Source organism: Temnothorax americanus, unplaced genomic scaffold (genome assembly GCF_048541705.1).
Source record: "Temnothorax americanus isolate GAGA-0224 unplaced genomic scaffold, ASM4854170v1 Scaffold8, whole genome shotgun sequence".
Classification (NCBI taxonomy): Eukaryota; Metazoa; Arthropoda; class Insecta; order Hymenoptera; family Formicidae; genus Temnothorax; species Temnothorax americanus.
In genome coordinates this window covers 4,059,943-4,083,156 of record NW_027509802.1, presented here as the reverse complement: position 1 = coordinate 4,083,156, position 23,214 = coordinate 4,059,943, and the positions used below count along the sequence as shown (strand labels likewise).

At 35.1% G+C, this 23,214-nt stretch overlaps 4 protein-coding genes across 6 annotated transcripts; 2 read left to right on the top strand and 2 right to left on the bottom strand.

Annotated features, from left to right (window-relative positions):
* Positions 1-160: 160 nt before the first annotated feature.
* On the top strand, positions 161-7,997 carry Br140 (bromodomain-containing protein 140). Its single transcript, XM_077423619.1, has 8 exons — positions 161-830; positions 1,874-2,150; positions 2,410-3,253; positions 3,357-3,659; positions 3,894-4,068; positions 4,180-4,595; positions 4,851-5,222; positions 5,634-7,997. The coding sequence occupies exons 1-8, from the start codon at positions 702-704 to the stop codon at positions 5,812-5,814; spliced, it is 2,697 nt and encodes an 898-aa protein (XP_077279745.1). The 5' UTR covers positions 161-701; the 3' UTR covers positions 5,815-7,997.
* A 15-nt stretch (positions 7,998-8,012) lies between these two features.
* On the bottom strand, positions 8,013-11,188 carry Pyd3 (beta-ureidopropionase pyd3). Of its 2 annotated transcripts, XM_077423625.1 has the most exons (7): positions 11,046-11,140; positions 10,892-10,923; positions 10,446-10,626; positions 9,879-10,123; positions 9,376-9,764; positions 8,838-9,155; positions 8,013-8,107 (listed from the first exon to the last, which is right to left on the bottom strand). In XM_077423625.1, the coding sequence occupies exons 3-7, from the start codon at positions 10,544-10,546 to the stop codon at positions 8,033-8,035; spliced, it is 1,128 nt and encodes a 375-aa protein (XP_077279751.1). In that variant the 5' UTR covers positions 10,547-10,626; positions 10,892-10,923; positions 11,046-11,140; the 3' UTR covers positions 8,013-8,032. The 2 variants fall into 2 exon arrangements, with proteins under 2 accessions (XP_077279751.1, XP_077279750.1); XM_077423624.1 differs by lacking the exon at positions 10,892-10,923 and having other exon boundaries at positions 11,046-11,188.
* A 99-nt stretch (positions 11,189-11,287) lies between these two features.
* On the top strand, positions 11,288-14,463 carry Yl-1 (Vacuolar protein sorting-associated protein YL-1). The gene is made up of 7 exons (XM_077423623.1): positions 11,288-11,452; positions 11,555-11,756; positions 11,823-12,034; positions 12,104-12,286; positions 12,509-12,725; positions 12,874-13,095; positions 13,208-14,463. Exons 2-7 carry the CDS (start codon positions 11,623-11,625, stop codon positions 13,437-13,439), a joined length of 1,200 nt encoding a protein of 399 aa, XP_077279749.1. The 5' UTR covers positions 11,288-11,452; positions 11,555-11,622; the 3' UTR covers positions 13,440-14,463.
* Positions 14,464-14,503: 40 nt separating this feature from the next.
* Rab11 (RAS oncogene family member Rab11) lies at positions 14,504-22,293 on the bottom strand. 2 transcript variants are annotated; one of them, XM_077423637.1, is made up of 5 exons: positions 21,855-22,293; positions 19,325-19,520; positions 18,657-18,931; positions 17,737-17,893; positions 14,504-15,718 (listed from the first exon to the last, which is right to left on the bottom strand). In XM_077423637.1, the coding sequence occupies exons 1-4, from the start codon at positions 21,892-21,894 to the stop codon at positions 17,757-17,759; spliced, it is 648 nt and encodes a 215-aa protein (XP_077279763.1). In that variant the 5' UTR covers positions 21,895-22,293; the 3' UTR covers positions 14,504-15,718; positions 17,737-17,756. The 2 variants fall into 2 exon arrangements, with proteins under 2 accessions (XP_077279763.1, XP_077279762.1); XM_077423636.1 differs by lacking the exon at positions 21,855-22,293 and adding an exon at positions 20,864-21,012.
* Positions 22,294-23,214: the final 921 nt, after the last annotated feature.

The following is a 23,214-nucleotide window of genomic DNA, read 5'->3' as shown; positions in this document are numbered from 1 at the left end:
CGATCCGATCCGAGCGTGGAGTCGTGGAGCATAGCACACTCGGGGGAGCCGTACGCGGGCGAATGACCACGAATCCGCCCGAGAGCCGACCGCGGACCACGGGGACTACGTAGACGGGCGACTCGAGGTGACCTTCGCGTTCGCGGCGATTGGTCGGCGGCTGGGGAGTAAATTGAAATTGTTGGACCGTCCTTCGTCCGACGCGGCCAATCAGCGCGCTCGATGAAGCTCGCCGCCGCGCGCAACAGCGCGGACCGTGTTGTGTTCGATCCTGAAGTTGGCAACCGCGTGATTCCGGCACAGCCGCTCGCCGCTCGCCGCTCGCCGCTCATCCGGCTTATTTCATCGCGATCGTTCATTCAAATGTGGTTGAATGTTGAGTGTGGTTGAAGGAGTCCGCTGGGTAGAAAAAGAAGAGGAACTGCAAGCAACGACTCTCGTCGCCCGACTGCTCGCGCGTTTTCCGTATGTACGCACGTGCGACATCGATTCCTCGCGGGTTACCGATGGAGAAGCGTCCTCCGTTTCTGCGTGCCGATTGATCGTCGAACGCCAGGTTGTCGTCGGCGTCCGGTCCGCGCCGCGCAACAACAATGCGCGCGGCAGGTTAACCGAAACGGCGCACGTTCGGTTCGTCGAATTACGGCGGTCGGCATCGGACATCGGACAGTCGCGCGCGAGTTTGCGCGATCGGAACGAGGATGAACGCGCCGCAGTCGAACAAGAAGAACAAGAAGATCGGGAGGAACAGAATAGGGGTGCTCAACGAGAACGCGAGTCCCACGAACACGGAGACGCTCAGCAGCCAAGAGGCGGCGAAGTTTGTTGTGGTATGGGATAAGAGCGCGTGATCGATTTGTTTTTCAGGCCTCACAAGGAACAGTGCACCATTTTCTCTTCGCTGTAACAAAAATTGAAAGTGTTGCTTTGATACCCGAAGGTATTGGGTTCTAGGTTTCGATTTGAATGCGGATTATTAGTCCAAGGATTTTCTAGTGAATAAAACTTCAGAAGTGCAAGCTGGATGGAGTGAGATCGATCAGTTTCGATTATTGTTTAGTTTACTATTTTAATTGTAAAAACATATGTATATTCTATTCTATGTAATTTTTTTTTTTTTTACAGCGGAGTGAAAGGGCATGAGTCGCTGAATATTATATTTCTGTGTACTTTTAACATATTTTTAACAACACTGGTCAACAATTTTGACGTACAAACTTGTATCCTATTTTATTTTTGAATTTTTCCGTGTTATTTACGTGTAAATCAGACCAAATATAACTGCGGAAAACATTACTTGGCTTTAATTTGAGAAGCATAGATTATTTATACATAATAATAAAATATATATTTAAGAAATTAAAGACGAACCCCAAATTATTTTCTGAGAGTTCTTTTGTATCTGTGTCTTCTCCTTATTTATTAACTAAAATATAATTCATTTCTTGAACAGATCTTGTCAGTCTAAGTTGTTTCAAAACTTAACTTGAGTGTTTTTACTTGGTTTGTCGCTTGTAGGCTACTTCTGAAGTGTCCTTGGCTACGATTGAATATAGTCTGCCAATAGTAAAACTTTCTCTGTTATTTCTTTCCCATTGCCGATATATCTTGGTGAAAACACCCACAATACTCGTTACTTATATCTTATTTCTCATATTGCGCACCCATATTATTAATACTTACAATTAGTGAAAAATAGAGGTAAGATTCAATTTTTATTGACACATTTGTTATTAGCGTCACAAAATTAATAAGAATCGACTGCTTTGGTACAGGATACGTTTTCATTGTTGACCGGTGCGATCCAAACGATATGATTATACTTATGGAATCAGCTGTGTTGATAATATGATATCTATCTCGATGTTTAAAGGTAAACCCCATAGGAGAAGATGGAAATAAATCAATTAAGTTGGCTATCTCAGATGGAATTCCTATAATTTCCATGGATGCGAGTATGTCGGATGAAAAGTTGCAAAAAAATAACACGGCGTCACTGGAAAAGGAGAAGGAAGACAAGAACATTCTTAACTCTTTACCTATTGCCACAGTTAAGGAAATAGAAGGCTACGAGAATCAATTGGGAGAAGCTGAGCCACTTCCAAATTCTTATATTAGATTTATGGAGCGCAGTGGCGAAGAACTTGATGGTAAAGCATATTTTCTGATTTGTATAATGTTAAAATAGTGTCATAATATTAAAATATTGCTTAATTATCATAATGTATTGCATCGCTTTCCAACATTATTAATATATACTAAATATGTCTTTAATAGTCATATCTTACGTATATATTAAGCTGTAAATGTTATGTTAAACTCTTACGTTGGTATGACCATTTTCTTTTTATATATTGTTTATATATTGTTATTATATCATCTAAAAAACATTTTAAATGTCATTTTAAGGAGAAGTAGAATATGACCTAGATGAGGAAGACACCGCATGGCTTTCTATCGTGAACGAAAGAAGATTGGCGTCTGGATTAACGCCTGCGTTAGAACCTGATACATTTGAGCTGTTGATGGACAGACTAGAGAAAGAGTCGTATTTTCAACAACAAAGTAACGGCGGCAGTGGCGTTGCCGCGGACGAAGACGCTGTCTGTTGCATTTGCATGGACGGAGAATGTCAGAATAGTAATGCAATCCTGTTCTGTGATATGTGTAATCTTGCTGTTCATCAAGATTGTTACGGTGTGCCGTACATACCTGAGGGCCAATGGTTGTGTAGAAGGTGTCTACAGAGTCCATCCAGGGCTGTAGATTGTGTCCTTTGTCCGAACAGAGGCGGCGCTTTCAAACAGACCGATCGTCCTGCGACGTGGGCTCACGTAGTATGCGCTCTATGGATACCAGAAGTAAGATTCGCTAACACAGTGTTTTTGGAGCCGATCGACAGTGTAGAGAGTATACCGCAAGCTCGTTGGAAGCTCACGTGTTCCGTATGTAAGCGCAAAGGTGCCGGCGCGTGCATTCAGTGTCACAAGAGCAATTGTTACTCAGCGTTCCATGTAACTTGTGCTCAGCAAGCTGGCTTATGCATGCGTATGAGAACGGTACAACCCGCTAACGGTGAACCGATGCTGGTGCAAAAGACGGCTTATTGCGAAACTCATACACCCGTCGATTATCATCCTTCCACGAATCCCGTGGATGCGCGAAGGAGAGCAATAGCCAACAAGAAAAGTTCATCGGCGCCTGTTATTTCTATTCCCACCATTCCACCTGAAAGGATCAGAGAAATTGCCAAGTAATACAATTAATTAATTTTATTTACACAGTTTGAACACATTCTGCATAATAAAACAATATTTTAATGGTTAAATTTATATATGTTGTCTTATTTTAATTAGTTTGGCGGAAGGAATACCAAAAAGAAGTCAATTGATACAACGTCTCATTGCTTATTGGACACTGAAGCGGCAATACAGAAATGGTGTTCCACTTCTTAGAAGATTGCAAAGTTCCCATCCACAATCTAGACCACCTACGCTCGGAGAACATCCCTCTTCGCCGACGCATGATTGTGAATTGCGAGAAGAATTATATCGTCAGCTTAAATATTGGCAATGTTTACGTCAAGATTTGGAACGTGCGCGATTGCTATGTGAATTAGTACGGAAGCGTGAAAAATTAAAAAAAGAATTATTCAAAGTGTTAGTATACTTGCGACAGATTTTGAATGATATAGATATATTTATTGATATAAAATCCGCATTAATATATTTTAAAAATATTAACTAATAAAATAGAATAATAAAAAACTGTAGATCTGCTTAAAAAAAAATTTGAATTGAATCTTTAAATTTTTTAGAATTTTATAATGCCAATTTATACATATAAAAAATATATATTTTCGAAAATTATCAACTGAGAAAAATTGATTACAGGAAAGAAAAGTGTTTATGGCTCAAATTGCGGCCATTGGACAGTGTTTTACGTACATTGTTAGAAGCTATGAAAGCGAAAGATGTAAATGATGTGTTTGGACAACCAGTCAATATCAAAGAAGTTCCGGATTATCTCGATATAGTGTCACGTCCCATGGATCTCTCTACTATGCAGGTAATTATAATTATTTTAAATTGTGTTTATCCATATACTTATTAAAGTATATTTTTTAATCACCTGGTCGAAATATAATTTATAATTATTTGTTTACATTTTTTATTACAGGCAAAATTAGAAAAGCAAGATTATGATTCCATCGCGACGTTTGAAGCTGATTTCAATTTAATGGTGAGCAATTGCCTGGAATATAATCGGAAAGATACCATATTTTATCGAGCAGGAATGAAAATGAAAGAACAAGGTGGAATCTTGATAGAACAGATTCGCAAAGATTATCCAGAGCTCGATCCGGCCTCTGAATCGGAACAAGTCGGTTCTAAATCTAGAAAAAGAGAGAGATCGAATCGTAATCGCATGGAAACGGAATCGCAGTCCAGTGAGAAGGAGATTGGTGGAGGTGTAAACAGAAGAACAGCGGTGTTGTTCACTCGCAAAGCTAGAGCGCGTAATGCTAAAAGCGGCCAAATGTTTCTTACGGAGGATGATAAAAAGAAGCAAAGTGATAGTTTTAAAATATATAGGTAATTACGGCAATACAATGTAATCACGGTAGCTTCACACAATATATATAACTATATAAATGTTCATAACAAACCTATGTATGTATAAAATATCTATAATGTAATTAAACGGAGCAAGAATACACATTATTTTCTGAATGATGCTTTTCTGGCTTATAATATACTAACAATATTCAAAATTTGCTCAAATTGCTACAAAAATTTGCTCAAATATTTTGTGCCACGAAAAGTTGCATACACGATTAATATTTCTAGGAGTGGAGCAACGGATAGCGATATGGGTGAGGGAGAGAGCCAATCGTCAAGCTGTAGTAGTTGCCCCACGAGTAGATCCACTACTCCTGGTCCAGAAGAGGAGAAGCAACGACAAGAGATTGCTGATACAAAAAAAGAAAACGAAACTAAACAAACGAGCACTGGTAGCGGCTTAGAAGCTTTGCAGCTCGTATGGGCTAAATGTCGTGGATATCCTTGGTATCCGGCCCTGATCATTGATCCTAGTACACCTCGGGGCACTATACATAAAGGGGTACCAATCCCAGCACCGCCTGATGATGTTCTGGCGCTTGCAGACAATTACAAGGAGCCAGTGTTCCTTGTACTTTTCTTTGACACAAAGCGCACATGGTAATGATCTTTAGTTAACGTAGGAACGCATGTTTGATCATAGATTTAGTGAACAATTTTTAATGAGTTAAAAAATGAATAATAAATTTAACTGCATCCGATTAACAAAAATTTGTCAAAAAATTTTTAAACTGAAAACATAACTTTGGATAGAAGAATATAATTTCAGGTTTTATATAATAAGAAGTACCATTCTATTATATACATACAAATGTTTTATATGTATTTACGTCATACACAAGTAACACAAGTTTAGCACATAAAACATAAAATGCATGGAGAGATAATCTCGAAGCAGGAAAATACAAATTCTACAACTTTGCAAAAAAAAATTTTTTTTTTTTAATCATACAAAAGCAAACACATAATTTATTGAACAGTAAAAATATTTAATTTATAAATATTTTTCAGGCAATGGCTGCCAGGCGAGAAATTAGAAAAACTTGGAGTATCGCAGGAAGTTGACGAAGCGAAATTGATCGAATCGCGTAAACCTACGGATAGAAAAGCCGTAAAGAAAGCTTATCAAGATGCTTTACATTACCGCAAACAAACACATAACGCGGTATTAGACAATACATCCACTGGATAAATGTTGTAAATATAATATATATATATATAGAATATGATAAAATATGTAAGTAATCTGAAAAAACTTCTTAGTTAAATAACACAAGGCTGCAAATTTTGACTTTGCGTTCAGGAAAAGAACGGTGGTTTCTTATATAGTTTTTTGTGGGTTGAATTTGAATGCGTAAGCAAAAATGTCCTATCACGTCAAGTTTGCGAGAAAAATGAAGTTAACCCCCCACCTCTAAAAAAACGTGATTTTGACCATTTTTTAAGATTCGTAACTGACGAACCCGATATGTGAAAGACTTTTTAAATGTCTTACATTAAAGTTTGAACATTGTAGTTTAATATGAGAATGTCAAATCTTTTAACGCAGGCACCATCAAACCTCAGGCGCATTTTGTAAAGATACGCTTCGAGCGCACGCGTACGTGCCTTCTTTTGATGAGCGTATCCCCATCACCCGACTTTCGGGTGAGCCGGTTTTTCATTCTGGCATCTGACGAGGATTTTCTGGAGATTTAATTGATTTTTTGCGTATATAACTGCGCGAAAGGATCTATGAGCGTATGACGTTTCTTTTATATTTTCCAACAGAAACAATCATTGTTTACACGAATGAAATAAATAATTTTTTACAAAGTATGATGTTTTATTTCCATGTATTAAATTCTATTGAAAATTTTACTATTTACAATGGTTTTGCAGAGGTCTGGAATAAACAGTACACCAACCTTTAAAAACAAAGAACCTAAGGTTTGAGTGTGTTTAAAATTTGATTGTGTCTATAAAAAAATTTGATATTCTCATATAAAAGTACAATTTAAGCTTTAATTTAAGACATATCAAAAGTCTTTTGCACATTGAGTTTGTCAGCCACGAATCTTCAAAAACGATGAAAAACGCGTTTTTAAGAGGCTTTAACTCCATTTTTCTCGCAATACTGACGTGATAGGACACTTTTGCTTGCGGATTCGGATTCAGCGCACATAAAACTATAAGAGAGAAATCACCGTTCCTTTCCAGAACGCAAAATCACGCAGACTTGTGTAATTTATATGTGAATTAGGTAATATATTATATTAAAATATATTATATATATATATATATATATATATATATATATATATATTATAGATAATATTTAATATATAGGATAATAATATATAAGAAAATAATGATACAACTGTAATTGATACAGTAATTTTTCTTGTAAAATATATATTCAGAAAATTGCAAATCTGATTTGATAATACTGAGTCCATATAATAATAGTACCAATATTTCAGAGAAATTATATTTATATGAATATTTATATCAATTATTGTTTTAAAATTTCGTTATTGTATAAAACTAAAAAACAATTGTATATATAATTGGTACTTTTTATATAATTTTTAATGTTTGATTTTATTTGAAATTCATACTAAATTAATGCTATATTTTCTTAATAACCAATAATTAACATTTTTACAAAAAAAACTGCAAAATGTATTTCAACATTGTATAAAGTTTTAATTTGTAGATATAGAGATATTAATGTAAATCATTATATTAATTTACCAAAGCAGAAAAGGCTCATCTGAGAGTAGATTTTAAATATTAATACTGCATAAAAACACTATTATAATATATTAAAGTTTTTGATGTAAATTTTATACAAATTAAATTTGCAGATTCGATAATTTATATAAAATTTGCAAATCTTATTAAATTTACAACAAAATAAAATATTGAAATTGTAATTTTCTTTTGATGCAATTTATGTGTATATAAATTTTTTAACATGCGTGAAATAAATAAATCATTTATGTTATGGATAAATATAAAATTTTTTTGTAAACCTCAGAAAACTCAATTCAATAGATATATTTTAAACCTCAGATAGATACTGTATCCGGAGTGCAAAGTGTATTGTAGAATTAAATTTTATTCTTGAAAATATAAATGTTGATTACACATTTAATGGCGATACACGAGGGTATAAGTCTGAAAAATTTTGAGCCTAGCATCGACTTAAAAGGAGACTATGTTGAAAAATTTGACCAAATTTGACCGAAAAAATAATGTTTGAGGCTCAAAACTTTTCAGACTACCCACGTACGTATATAATATGCAAATACATTTGATTATCAAAATTTTTAAAATTTAAGCTTATATATATTTTAATTATATAACTTTAATTATAAACTTTTCGTAAACTTCGCATTAGTATAATTGTTTTTTTTTTTTTTTTTTTAATCTTGTTTACCATCGCGCTTTGAAACATATTCAGCAAGTTCTTTAGCATACATGTCGAGTCTTTGGGTCATCTGAAAAAATTTATAAGACAGAATAAATATAGTAGAATTTACATATTTCTTAAGCCCCTTGCACAATGCCAGGCAACAGAGAATAGGAACAGGAAATAACAAAAAAAACGTTAATTACAACCTAAAAAATTCGAATGCTATAATTGGTTGGCAACAGGCAATAAGCACAGAATTTCCAACGTGACGGAAACTCTGTGTCTATTGCCTGTATCACCCCAGCAAACACAGAATACACCTTTGATAGCAAATTGTCGCCAAGATGGCATCAAATTCTGAATGTCTGCCATCTTGGCGACAATTTGCTATCAAAGGTGTATTCTGCATCTATACATGATTTCTGATTTCTATTCCCTGTTCCTATTGCCTGTTGCCTGGCATTGTGCAAGGGGCTTTAATGTATTTATATCATAGTTTTGGAGGTAATATGGAGAATTTTTGAAATATATTCGATAAGATATACTTATTATCGATTATATTTCAATATAAAAGGCATTTAAATTTCTTTTTTCATTTCAAATAATTCACATTTTCAAACAAATTAATGGACACATTTTTATTACGTGAACTTAATTCTCTCCTCCCTCTCTCCGTTCATTAAATATTTACGGTATTTATTAAATGCTTTCTTGAATCACAAATTAATGTAATAAGTAGTAATAACAAACTTAGTGCTACTATAATTTTATATATTCTATATACGACGAATAATCAGAAAATGTGAAATACTTACTCTAAATACCCACGTATCTTTCGCATGTCGACACATGTTGAGGTCCAATTCTCCAACGAGCAGTCCATCTTTGTGCCGACTTAGACCTGGAGTTCGCGAGCCATCGGGGGCGGTAATATAACTAGAGCCATAAAAGTGTCCAAAATCGTTATGCGCTGGTTTTCCATCACCAGAGGTAAATTCATTTGCGAAACGCTCGGTTCCCACGCGATTGATAGCGCACGTGTAATAACTATTTGCTATCGCGGCGCATCTTGCTTCGATTGGCCATAAATGTTCCGATAATTCGTCAATAGTTGCGTTTGGATTAAAAACGATCTGAAAAAAACGTAAAGGAGATTATATGATTGAGAAAAAAAAAACTTCGGATAAGATATTAATTAAAAAGATATTAATTAAATTTTGAAATATTAGGAAAGATGTGAAAGAGAAAGAATTCTTCCGCAAAAGAAAATTGACTTCAAATTTTATGAGAGATAGACGTTGCACGTCGAATTTGTGGCCGTACATGTAGAAACGTCTATGATCTGTGACTCACCTCCGCCCCATTCAACCCAAACATCAACCAGTTCAATGGATGATGGCGCCCGTAACATATGTTAATCGCGATGCGCCCAAAGCAGGTGTCAAATACTGGGTGGCCTGTGTTGCCCTCCATGTAGTAGGTGGATTCGTTAAAATCTCCATTACGGGGAATATGATTCTTCCTATGTTTGCCAAGGACTGTACCATCGGTGTTGATCACCACGCAGGTGTTCCAGATGGTATCGCTGTCAGTGGAATCTCTCTCCAAAATCGGCGATATTATTACCATGTTGTATTCCTTAGCGAAATTAGACAAAAACTGGGTCGTGACCCCAGTCTTGGCATCCTCAGCAAACTCACACCACGGATACTTTTCCCTCGTGCAAAAAGCGAACGGCATAGCTGCGATGATCGCACAGATTGATTATTACGCAAATTTACATATAACAAAATTATTATAATACAATATATGTATGCACACAACTATGTATATCATATATAATGAATCTCACGTACTCCATGCTTCTTGGAAACATAAAATGTTAACTTGACGTTGAGCTGCTTGTACAATATATCTTTCAATTTTCTTATGTATTTCATCTCGTTGAACTTGAACCGTTTCCCATGTTGCTGCTTCTATGCTGTGTTGTATCAGTCCAACGCGAACTAGACGTGGGGGACAAAGCTGTTCTTTGACCTTGCTAAGCATCTGCCATCCTCTTACTTGAAAATGCTCATCTTCCCAATTTATATCTAATGGTCTAAGAATAATATATATAAATGTCTCACTTGTACTTGTAGGATTATTAAGAACTTTGCATTATATAGTTTTTGTATTTAAGTACATATTCCATGTATAATTATTCATTGAACAAATTACGACAATTAGATACAAGTTATTGAGCTGCTATCAATATTGCAATCAAAACAGATATAAAATGAAAACTGTAAAACGGAAATATATGCCTTTATTTCTGCTCATAAAGTTTAATATATGACCAAGTGAAGTATTCTTATAATAAATTACATATACATAGAAAGAAAATTTATTGTATAAATATATTTTGATATATAAATTCTTACCTAGATAAGTTTCCATATAAAATACGTTTAACTTTAGCCAATTTTTCCTTTGGTATATAGTTTTCTAAAATTTCTTCCACAGTTTCCTGAGTTTCCTCCATGATTGCTATCCGTTGGCTTGCTTCTCGACTGAATAATCTTGAAGCTCGAAGTTCAACAAATGTGATAGCACCTCTCCCCACTGTCAAAATGCAAAGCAACAGCAAACATGAGATTAGACAACACAGGAGAAAAAGATAGATTTAAGACATCTGAGAAGTCCTAACACCATTACGTGATATTTATGTTCATTTTAGATATTATCACGTCATAACACATAACATGACATTAATATATAGTCGTTTTATTCAAATTTGTTTTGCTCATTATATTAAATGTAAATATGTACAAATATATGCATATTGCATTAGAAAATATTCATATAATTACAGACACAATGTTATTACCTATAGGTATATAATGGAGATATATTTCTTTCCTGTAGAGAATCAAAATTTATATATCAATCTAAATTAAATAGAAATAACTTGTCATGCATCGCAGATTGTTAACTTCATAGTACATAAGGCAACACGTTTATTATGTATGTAAAATACATACGTAATTTTTATAAAGCACAATCGTGGCGCACGATTATCTTATCTGTACGGCCGTGTCAACCGCAGTCAAACCAGTGCAAACACTGCAAACACATCAGCACATAACGTGACGGAAAAATACAATCGAGAATCTCAAAATTTACATTTGCCATCATAAGATGGCAGAAATGTCGGATCGGATCCATCTGACAGCTGACCACGGTATATACCATATTACGATAATGCAGTTTGGCTTCCACATGTTTGTATTGTTTGTAAGCAAGTTGATAGCTGCGTCAAGTAACAGGCGAATTCTAGGAGCAAATTATTCGTGAAATCTTTAAAGCGTGATAAAACAATATTTACGTTGTCCGTGAGCTTGACGAGATAAAAGACTCGGAAGTAGAACGGAATATTCCAAGACTGAAGGTTCGAATCTAAATATAACCTTACTTGGCAGAGTACTTAAGAATGATTTGTCATCAATAAAACTGTGTTCTAATATTTTTGCATTTCGCTCTTTTCTCCCAGGTAAGACGCAATTAGATAACGTATCAGTTGTATTGAAAGTTGCTAGCTCTAGAGTTAGTTTCACAACGATGGCTGCGACGAGAGAAAAGCGTGCGAATGCTGGCAATAAAATGGCAAGATTGTTGAACGAGGAGGAGGAAGATGATTTCTATAAAACTACATACGGTGGCTTCGATGAAGTGGAACAGGATCACGATTACATGTTTGTGGCCTCCATAGTGCTAACCACAATGAAAACTCGCAAGGTATATAAATGTCTAAATTTTAGGGAAGAAGATGAAGCGGAGGACGAAGTGGATTCAGACTTTAGCATTGATGAGAATGACGAGCCGGTATCCGATACCGAGCAAGAGGGGCCGAAAAAGAAACGCAGATTAGTGACGAAAGCGTATAAGGAGCCTAAACCTGCTGCTCAATCAACGCCCAGAGAAAGGAAGATAAAACAATCGAAACCAGATAAGATTTTCATAGACGGCATAGGTAACGCGAATAGTTCAGCATGAATTACATGTTTCCTTCCAAAATGTTTGCCGTAACCATCTTGCGCAGAGAGAAAATCAATACGCCGCTCTACCGCCGCAAAGTCGGCAGCTACGCAGAAACGCTTGCGCGAGAGAAACGAGGATCAGAGGCGGAAGATAAAAGTTGTAAAGCATGATATATGGAAACCCACTCAGGAGGAATTACTCGAAGAAGCGTTGCAAACAGAGGAACTTAATGTGAAATCGTTGGGTATGTATATAAAATGAGTTTATATCTAACAAGATTTTTTATTCGGGCATTTTTGCTTTCTCTGACTAAGAATGGAAAATACAAATTAAATGGGAAAACTATAAAAATGAGTTTAAAACGATGTATCAAAATCATATTCCTTCCTAAAGAATAAAAAAAATTTCAAAAATGTTAAGAATGTACCTTTAAAACATAGCTACGATTTTTTTTTTACATTTGCAGAAAAATATCAGAAACTAGAAAATGAAAAAAAGACCACGAGAACTGTGAGAAAGACACATACCGGACCGATGATTAGGTATCAATCAGTGTCGATGCCAGTCATGGTATTATCTGAGACACGCGTGGATGAAGATGAAAAAATCAATGTTGAATGCGACGATGAGAAAAGAGGAAATTCTAATAACCCAGGTTCTGACAGCTCTCCAAAAGAAGGAAGGTATATATTTCATTTATTTTTCCAATTAAAACAATGTTTTTGTCAATGTTTATAACAGGATATAAAGAAGAGAAAACCTCTAAAATAAATGTTTAAATTATACTGGATTCAATATTTTTTAACCCTATTTATTTAATATATATTTCAGCGAAACAGAGTCAAAAACAGATGGGAAAGACGATAACAGGGAAGAATCTGCGGATACAGCTGTCTCTGCGCCCACTAAAGAAAAAGATATTCATGCCGAAGAAACCGGGACATTTTATGAACGAACGTTTATTACTTTTGAAAACGAACAATCGTACCTAGACGTATTTAAGAAATCGACACAACGAAGGCCGCCGTTGAAGCCTCTATGTGCAATCACACGGTAAAAAAATATTTAAAGTTAATTGTTAAAGTTGCCTATCTGCATTTTGCTATTTGTGAACAAATGATATAATCTAGCATTAAAAAAAATTAAATTTGGATTGTTTTGTTAGATTGCCTGCTAAGTATCTGGATCCTATGACACAATTACCGTATAAAAATGTACAGACCTTTCGATTGCTTCGAGAAGCTTATTATCAACAATTAGAAGGTCGGACTGATCTTAACGATGCCTCTCAAAGTCCAGAATTATCGCGATGGCTTGAATGGCGACAGAAAAACCATGGTAATTCTCAGAGAAATACTATTCGTCTGGAGTCAGCATCTTTACCTGTATCTTCATAATCTTCTTTTCCTGCTTGTAAGTAGGAATTTAGGATTAAAAATAGCCTGTTTTTGTTATTTCCACGACCTACTATAAATTAAATTTTTACTATGTATTTATAATAAAGCGCAATTAGTTTGTTTTCATGCACGGTATTCTTGTAATATATAAATTATGACGCTATAATTTATAACAAGCTTTAAACAAGTTATAAATTATAAGAATAAATATTTTGTACATATATAGAAATATCTCTCATATATTATAGTTTTATGATTGAGAACATTTTATGCACTATGATAAAATAATTTCAGCGATTATTAGTACTATACAATGTTATATATTGCACAAAACAATCATATTTATAAAACATGTTTGTTTCAATTAGTTCTTTTTTACATCCGGTAACAGATTGTATTCCATAAGGAGCTAGTAATTAATTCTATCATGTAAATGTGTTGTCACAGCGTAAAAATAGGGAGGCATATCACTTACAAGCACTTGTGGATACATTCATTACAATCATTCGTCTTAAAAGCAAGTTTGGTATTTTATTAATAAAATAACGAAATACAAGACATTATTAATAATCTATATCGTTATAGATATAATATCCTTTTTATATTCAACTGAGGATGAAACAATCTTATATCTTAAATCATATTTTTCAGCTGTGTATATATATAAAATTTATTCTACTTAGTTTAAAGGAAATTATAACTTGCCTTTCCTAAGTTTTGTAGCTTGTGATCTAAGGATACATAATAAATCAAAAATATCTGTAGAAAACTATGGTCACTTTGACATTGCTTATACACATTAGTTCTGAGTTTCGTGTATCCGTGTATCTGTGTGTGTGTGTGTGTGTGTATGTATGTAAGTCCATAACAAAGTAATAAGCCTGCTATATCAAATGGTAATTATACTTGTGATCTTACCATTTTTAAGATTGCTTCGAGAAACAACGCATTATTTCTCATTTCTTACAATGGATATATATATATATATATATATATATATATATATATATATATCCATGTATATCCGATGTATATATCTATATATATCCGATATACATATCCGGATATATATATATATATATATATATATATATATATATATCGCGATAATATAAATTATGCGTACTCTATATAAATCAGGTTAAACGCACGCATGATGCACTATAATTATCTTTCATTAATTATCTTGCTTTTTTAAAAATAATCTTCCAAATATTATTATAAGTGATAAATTTCAAACCGTTGATTTTTCATGTAATTCGTCGAGAAATAGACACTCCGATTTGTCAACACCTTACTCACTCTCTATTTTATTTAGGATACAATAAAAGCTCGTGAGACGATAACGTATCATACATATTACAGCCACACAGAAAGCAACATCTCTTAAGCCCGGTGTCCACGATGCAAGAACTTGGTCCAAGTTTTGGTTTAAGCCAGTGAAACTGCTGCTTTTCTGTAAGAGCTGCAAGTTGATTGGCTTAAACCAAAACTTGGACCAAGTTCTTGCATCGTGGACACCGGGCATTAGAGTTTTGAAAAACGCCTACTATACAGCTTTGTTCGTAATCGTTCTTATATAATTTTATCCGGTCCGAAGTTCGGAAAGATTCATGTAAAAATAAAGTAATCCCGAAGCATGTAGTGCCCAAGCTTGTATAGACTAGTACTATTATTTACGAAGAGCCGAGAGTGAGCAACGAGAAAGGACTATCTCAAGTTAGTTGTTTCCACCGCTTTTTCATCATTCGCCATGTAAGCCCGTTAGCTATATATTTGTTTTCTTCTATGCAGTGCATGATAGTACTTATTCACGATACTTCATTGCATATACGATCATAAACTGCGTTCACATATTCACGATTACGCTACGCGTTAAGAAGAGTCGTATATGTATGTATGTATGTATTACAAAGAAGCAGTAATATAACATTTATTTATATTATAACATAATTTATATCGTGACAGATAGAGAGACAAACAGAGAGAGTAAAGATGATCTTTTTTTTTTCGCGAAATGGTGCGCATATATGCGCGCTTACAGCATCATACAATCTTTTTTTTGTCACTTATCCTTACTTGATTATTTCTACGAACATGTAATGCATACTCGTATATGGATTGATGGATGTCCTCTCTCGCATTGGTAAGGATAAAATCTCCTTTAACATATGAGATTACATGCTTGCGCACATAGTCTTAACTCTCGTTCTGTTATGCACCTGTTATATCTACCGCCAACTAGTACTCCCACTTTTTTCCCCTCCGTATGACTGCTTCTGTAAAATAAAATTATAGTCTTTATGGCTACAAGCAATAAATATTTGAAAGTGCACTTAGTAAATAACGATTAATTGTTTCGTGATTGATTTATTATACATTTGGTTTTAATAAATATATAATAAACGATATTATAAATAGAATTATGAAATAAACCTAAGAGAAATATATATGTATATATATTCTGAGATATACAAAACTCTATTACTCGAATATAGACTCGAATTACTAGCATACCTTTTTCATATTTATAATATATTTCATATATCTCTTCAAACATTTTAGATAAATGAGTGTCAATGTAGTATCTATTGAAGTATAAGAAATAATTCACTTAATTAAAATAATACTATGCATGTATTATAAGATATAAATCTTCAAAAAGTTTAGAAATTATCTGTATAATAATAAATATAGTTAAGCTTACAATATATTCAATACTTCACATAATAGCATAATATCGGAATCTCTGAAGGAACTTCTTTAGTAGAAAAATTCACATATGGAACATAAAGCAACGATTCTGAAGGATTATGGATATATGGCTGTCTAAACCTTAGAGGAAAACAAAAAAATTTACAAGCAATATAAATAATAAATCTGTTTTTTGTCGCACTCTATATTTAAGATGAAAATGTATGCTCATTATTTGTACGAAAAAAATAAAAGAAGTATAGAATGCTCACAAAGATACTTAAATAGCTAATATTGTGAATTCATATAGATGCGGTTCTTAAAACGTACAAAACCTATAAAATATTACATAATTCCGTAATTATTCGGAATCACATCCACGCTTACGTAAACTTTCTTTACGATGACGTCAGAGATCGTCTAGATTATACCACACATGAGTCATCTTATCGATGCTTAACATCAATTTTCATCAAATTTTTTCTCTATTTTATTATTACCAAATATGTTATTAAGGGGGATTAATTAAAATTATTTCATATTAAAGATTAAAAAAGTATGTAAAAAATTTCTAAAACTGATGAAGTAGATTATCTATATGATACTCTATACATAAAATGATTGAATGTAATACGATAGTAATAATATTAACGAAAAGATTATCACACGTATAAAAACATTAGTTTAATAAATGCACCAAAAATATTCCAGCTTATTTAGATATTTTGAACTGTTTAATAGTCTAAAAGCAAGCTATATGATTACAAATAATTTCAACATGTTCAGTGATATATATTTATTGTTGGACACACAAATATCGTTAAAATTTTTATCGCCTGTTTCTGACTATTATAAAGCATTTTATCTAACTGTATAGAATATCCGAAAGCCACTGGATGTCCTTTTAATCACAAATTCTTTAGCTAATTCGAAATCGATGTTTTCTTCGTGAAAAAATCGAGAGAAATCCTTAATTATCGAGATTCCAATTTTCAATTAATTAGTTTCATTATTCATTTAATTTTGATACTTAATTCGCGAAGTGTCTTTTACTTTCAATAATTAATTATTCGAAAAATATTGATTCGACATATCCGTTGAGAAAATGTCAACTTTGAATTAATTGAGAGATAAAGGACATCTAGTTGTTTTAAAACATCCTGTATAAATTATGCAATCTGCAATACAAATTTGTTTCCTTTGAAGGCAATAACAAACTTAAATATTTTAATTATTTAAGTAGAAGATTGAATATGTATAAATGGCTCTATATAGTTATATGTACAAGAATAAACAAGTCAATATTTCAATATGGTTTTGTAACAATGTATAGAATACAAATTATTGGAATGAAAAAAACGTGATGGAAGTGTCTTTAGTAATATTTAATTTTGATATATGTTAAAATTAACTCAATTTACAATCAAGTTAACATTAATAATAAACTAACCACAGTTTTCTTATATTAAATCTATCCTATTATACAAATGATCATTCCAGAAACTTTTTACTGCATCATAAACGAAATTTGTTTTCATTAGAAATTAGATATTATCCCCAACTGTACTTCCGTGATATTCATACTGTATATACGTGTACACACATTTTAAGCAACAAGGTGAGTCACTGGCAGCACTGCTTACGCATTCCCTCGGCATTCATCGTTGGTTTGACTTCAATTTGTTCTACATTCTGTGGCCGGATTGTATCACCTTCAGGTGGATCTCGTATCTGTTTTTGCGATACGATTCTGTATATTTCTGTAAAGACAAAAAGTTTTGTTGAATGAGACAGTAAAATATGCCACGTGCAATTTTAATTTAATTTAGCATACAATAAATAATCTCCACTTTTATATAAAGACAAAGCCTTTCAATGATCTCAATAAAATATAATATATATTAGATATTGACAAAATATTTATAATATTATATTACAATATTTCGAAGTAAATATTATATATACACAATTTCTATTCACAAATTCTATCGTAGTATTGCAATTTGCACTATCACGAAATAAAAGAATTTATACAGAGTTAGACAATTTTGTTAATATATTGATGGAATTTTTCATAAAATAATGGAATGAATCTCATGTAATAATAAAAGGAAATTCTATATCTATGGTACTAAAAAACACAACATATAGTACAACACATATATCAATAACTGTAAGAAAGTACTGATAAGTGATAACTGTTTTCGTGGAAACAGACACCTAATCATATTATATTATATAGCTATTACAGTTCTAATATAATTTTAATTCCAATATTTAACAATCAATTCAGTAACTGCTAATTTCATATGACATCATTGGATAATGTTCTGTAGGAGCAATTGACTCATAGACTCGGCCGACCGAGTTTGATCCTGACCCTCACCCCATATATGTATGCCTCGATTTATAGGATGGATTAAAAAGTCAAAAAGTTTTGAGCGAAAGAATATGAGATGATTGTTTCGGGAATAATAAATTCTAATATATATGTATAACGGTATCGTTGAAGAGATCTATTACCTGTTAATATGTTTTGAAACGCCGTCTCAACGTTAGTAGAATCTAAAGCGGATGTTTCAATGAAAGACAAGCCGTTCCTCTCAGCAAACGCTTTAGCCTCGTCGGTTGGAACAGCACGCAGATGCCTTAAGTCCGACTTATTTCCCACTAACATGATCACAATATTCTGATCGGCATGGTCCCGCAATTCTCGTAACCATCTTTCTACATTTTCATACGTCAGGTGTTTCGCAATATCATACACGAGTAGTGCACCAACTGCTCCGCGGTAATATCTAGTAATTAGAAAAAGATTATTGATATGTATGTCATATATCTTTATGGCAAATGTTAACTTTATGAAGAAAGTTTCTTTTTAACTGTTTTACTCGCATATATTTTTCTAGTCTCTATTTTCTTAATTGTGAATAAATATTCAAATATAATATTAATAATAATAATAAGTAACAACCTGCAAAATTCAACTTTCACTATTAAAAAATCAAAGATTCAATAATATTCTATTATTCAATTTAAAGAACAATCATTTTTTCATTTTTTGGCTTCTCAATATTTTTATTTATACGTAAAAGCAATTATTTACGGGACTTAATGATATTACTTGAAATAATTCGTGATAAATAAGCTATTATTTTTAAACTTTTTGCTAACAAATATGTGAAACTTACGCAGAAGTAATCGCACGATAGCGCTCTTGTCCAGCTGTATCCCAAATTTGGGCTTTAATGGTTTTACCATCTACTTGTATACTGCGCGTTGCAAATTCGACTCCGATGGTAGACTTCGACTCCAAATTGAATTCATTTCTTGTAAATCGGGATAGGAGATTACTTTTTCCTACTCCAGAATCCCCGATGAGGACAACTGAAAAGACAAAAAGAATCAATTAGACAAATGCTTAGCAACAATTAAATTTTGGGATTGGCAGGGTCATTTAACAAATGAGAAATGAAAAAAGATACATTTTACAATAGTAATTGTATTTTTCTATTTCTCTCTTTCTCTTTCCCTCCTTCTCTCATCTCGGTATACCTAGTATCAGATCACATATCAAACGTGACTGCAACTGCTCCGAGCAGCTGACATATTAAATTCCTATCATTATTATCTAAAGATAATAACAATTAGGAATTTTGAGTGTTTTAAATTATCCTCGAACGTGCAACTGAGATAAAATATAAATTTTATATTACAAAACTATTTATATATTATTTTTTAAAAATACACCTCAATTGTATTTAATCTCAATCTTGCCCAAGTAGATGTATATATGTGGAAATAGTTGAATCTGTTTCAAAGTCAATAATTACAATATCATCAAAACATTCCCTAAGATCAAATTTCTATCATCATCCAAATTTCACAATTGAAATGATCAATTATTGTGCGGCTGCAATCCGATATTTACTGTCAGCAACTGTCACTACTGAAAATCTATAGTATACGTGATGTAAAATATAGAAAAATATATAGATTTTCAGTATTGACACCGAATGTTGAAATGCAGCTTTCATAATAGGTACCATGAATGTTGAATAGCTACAAAAGTAATGACTTAATGACCACTGCATAAAGCTCTTTATCCGTAAAACTGAAAAAGTTGTGTCATGTATCGATGAATCAGTGCCACATGTCACGATCACGTATAGCATACGTGTGCAACGTGTATGCGTGCTCTTTGAATAGATCGCTGTTCAGACGTAAAGCATGGGAAATAAAGCACAGCAAGGATTTCATTGATCCCCCTCATTCCACGTCTGCTCTCTTCGCTCTTCCCAAAGTGAGAAATATAAACACAGTGTACATGTATTCGTGCACGAGTATATCACGTTTACATATAACTTTCTCATTCGTCTAAAGCCAAGTTTATAATAAAAAATTAACCAATTACTTTGACAAGACAATTCAGGAGAAAATTTCGTCACACATCCGACTCCTGTCTTAAAAATTACTTGTATAAAGTTGATTCTGTGTACGAATCACACTTATTAAAAAAGATATACGAATAAAAGGAAAGATATGATTAGCCCAACTTATCAGCCTGCTAAAATACTGCGCAGTCGGATCAGGGGACAGTGACAGTGACCAAATATATGACTACAATATACCCTTATTAAGTTAGGGATCAAGATCGGCCAAATTGATGGAAGTGTCCCATGAAACGACACTACACAATGATGCTAAAATAACCGAACAGATCTGCAAACCTCCGAATCCTGCGAGCGACTGATTAACGTAACTGATTAACATTAATCGTCGCAAAAAAAAATCAAATCAACAAAGAACAAGGTAGGCTGCGTTTCGATAATCACTGTCAGCACCGACAATCTATAGTATACGTGACGTAAACTACAGATTTTCAGTAAGTACTGGCACGTAGTGAATATCGAGACGTAGCCGTAGTATATAGATACGACAGCTGACGATAGAGAACTGACGATAGCGTTTATAGTAATTTGCTCGCTCTCTCTCTCTCTCTCTCTCTCTCTCTCTCTCTCTCTCTCTCCCCCTCTCCCCCTTCCATTTCACGAAAGTGCAGATGATGCGGAATGACAAGGCCGAAAGAAATTTCATGTATGTCACAGGCGCACGAACGAATACATCCGCACGACGGACATACAATCGGCATAGCGGATGTAAAACATCGCGTATATTCGATACGCGCATATATCGAGTCCAATTACATGCGTAATGTACAAATCGCGGGCGTTTTTCGCGACGCGGGGAAAGAGCCCAAAGAGGGAGCGAGACAGGCAGCAGAGTAAGAGTACGGCAAGGGGAAAGGGGTGAGGAGAGGAGGACGACTGGACGGCGACGACGGATCGCCGTCGACCATCAGGTCAGGAAATCGCCTCGAGGAATCGCGGCGGGACGCTCTTTCCCCCCCCGTCGCGGAGAACGGATTAGCCTCCGCGACGGTGGGTCATCGTTTCTGATGTCATCGCGCGCGCAGGCGGCCGCGGACGATCGTCGACGTTCGCGAGGCCGACGTTACGGCGGTCGTCGTCGCCACGGCGGTGGAAAACGCCAGCGGAAAACCTCGTCGATCGCGGGGGACCGTCTCTCGAGAAACGTGAAAAAAGAAAAAAGATATTCGGAGTCGCACTGTACGAGAGGAAGACAGCGATGGAGGGAGGGAGGGAGGGTGTGAGAAAGAGAGAGAGAGAGAGAGAGAGAGAGAAGCGCGTGGCGATTTACCTTTAAATAAATAATCGTACTCGTCGTCCCGAGTGCCCATCTCGACCGCAGCAAGCAACAAGCACCTCTGAGCGAACCGACGTCGGTTACCCCCGGGGTCGGAACTCGGAACCGCGCTACTGCGACGACGTATGGCTTATATACAAAGGGCAGAGAGGAGGCCGAGGAGCCGCCGATTGGCTCCCGAGCCGAGTCCCGTGGGTTGCTCTCCGCTGCGGCTGCTGCTCTCTCGCTTCGCTTCCCTTCTCGGTTCCCGTCGCGGGATGCGCGCAACGCGAGGACGGGCGGGCAGGCAGGCAGGGATCCGGCCGTCGGCTCGCGAACGATAACGGGGGAACGCAGACAAGGGGAACCGTAGGCGGTGCGGGCGCGCGAGAGCGATCGGCGACGGCGATACAATTATTTTCGTTCTTTCAATTTAACTGTACAATATGGCCTCCTTTCTACACGCCCCTCCAGGGCCGGCGGGTCGGCGCACGCGCGGGCGAGCGCGCGTGCGCGCTCGCCCGCGCGGCCGCTTGAAAACGAATTTCGCAGCCGGGGGACGCGCCCTGGCGAAAACGTATGTTGTACATATATATGTACATACATATGTACGCGACGCGCGAGAATCGAGGGGGAAAATGGGGCCGATTCGCTTTGATCGTACCCTCCACATTGCGGTTCCCCTCTTTTTTTTCAGCTTCATTAACACGTTTTTTGTTCGTTGAATCGTGACCAATGACCAACGGCCGATTTCGCAGGGCCAATCGAAGTCGAAGATTTCGCAACTATTCGCAAGTCGTTGGAGGATTCGTTCCCCAACGCGATTTGCGCACGCGAAACTCCATCTATGATAATTTTTGCTTCCTAGAATTTCGCGAAGGTCTACCGTCGTCGATAAGATATTGGACGAAGATAAGAAAGCAGATGCCAATTGCGCAAATAATACAAACAATTCGATTAAGCAGTACAAAGGCTTAAAACATTTTATGATATTTGGACTCTTATTTACGACTCTTTTTGACGATAATTTTTGGAAAGCTCATCACCAATTTACTGGTAATTTAACTCAAATTTAATTAGAGTAAAATGCGTGCACGTATAATTTTCTCTGTCTATATCGGAATAATGTCAGCGTATTACATATATTTCAATTGATCGATAATCGTTATATTTTCCACAGCAATGAAATAAAATGAGACAACCTTTCATTCGACGGGCTTGATGAAATTACGCGACGTCGCGGAGCGGAGCATTGAGAAAGAAAGCTAGGTGACATACGTCACTTGCTCTATTCCAGGGTTAAATAGGGATCAATGGTGCAAATTATATTCGTGTCTCTCGCGTTTGTGCTAAATGCGGTCGTTCGATTTTTAAA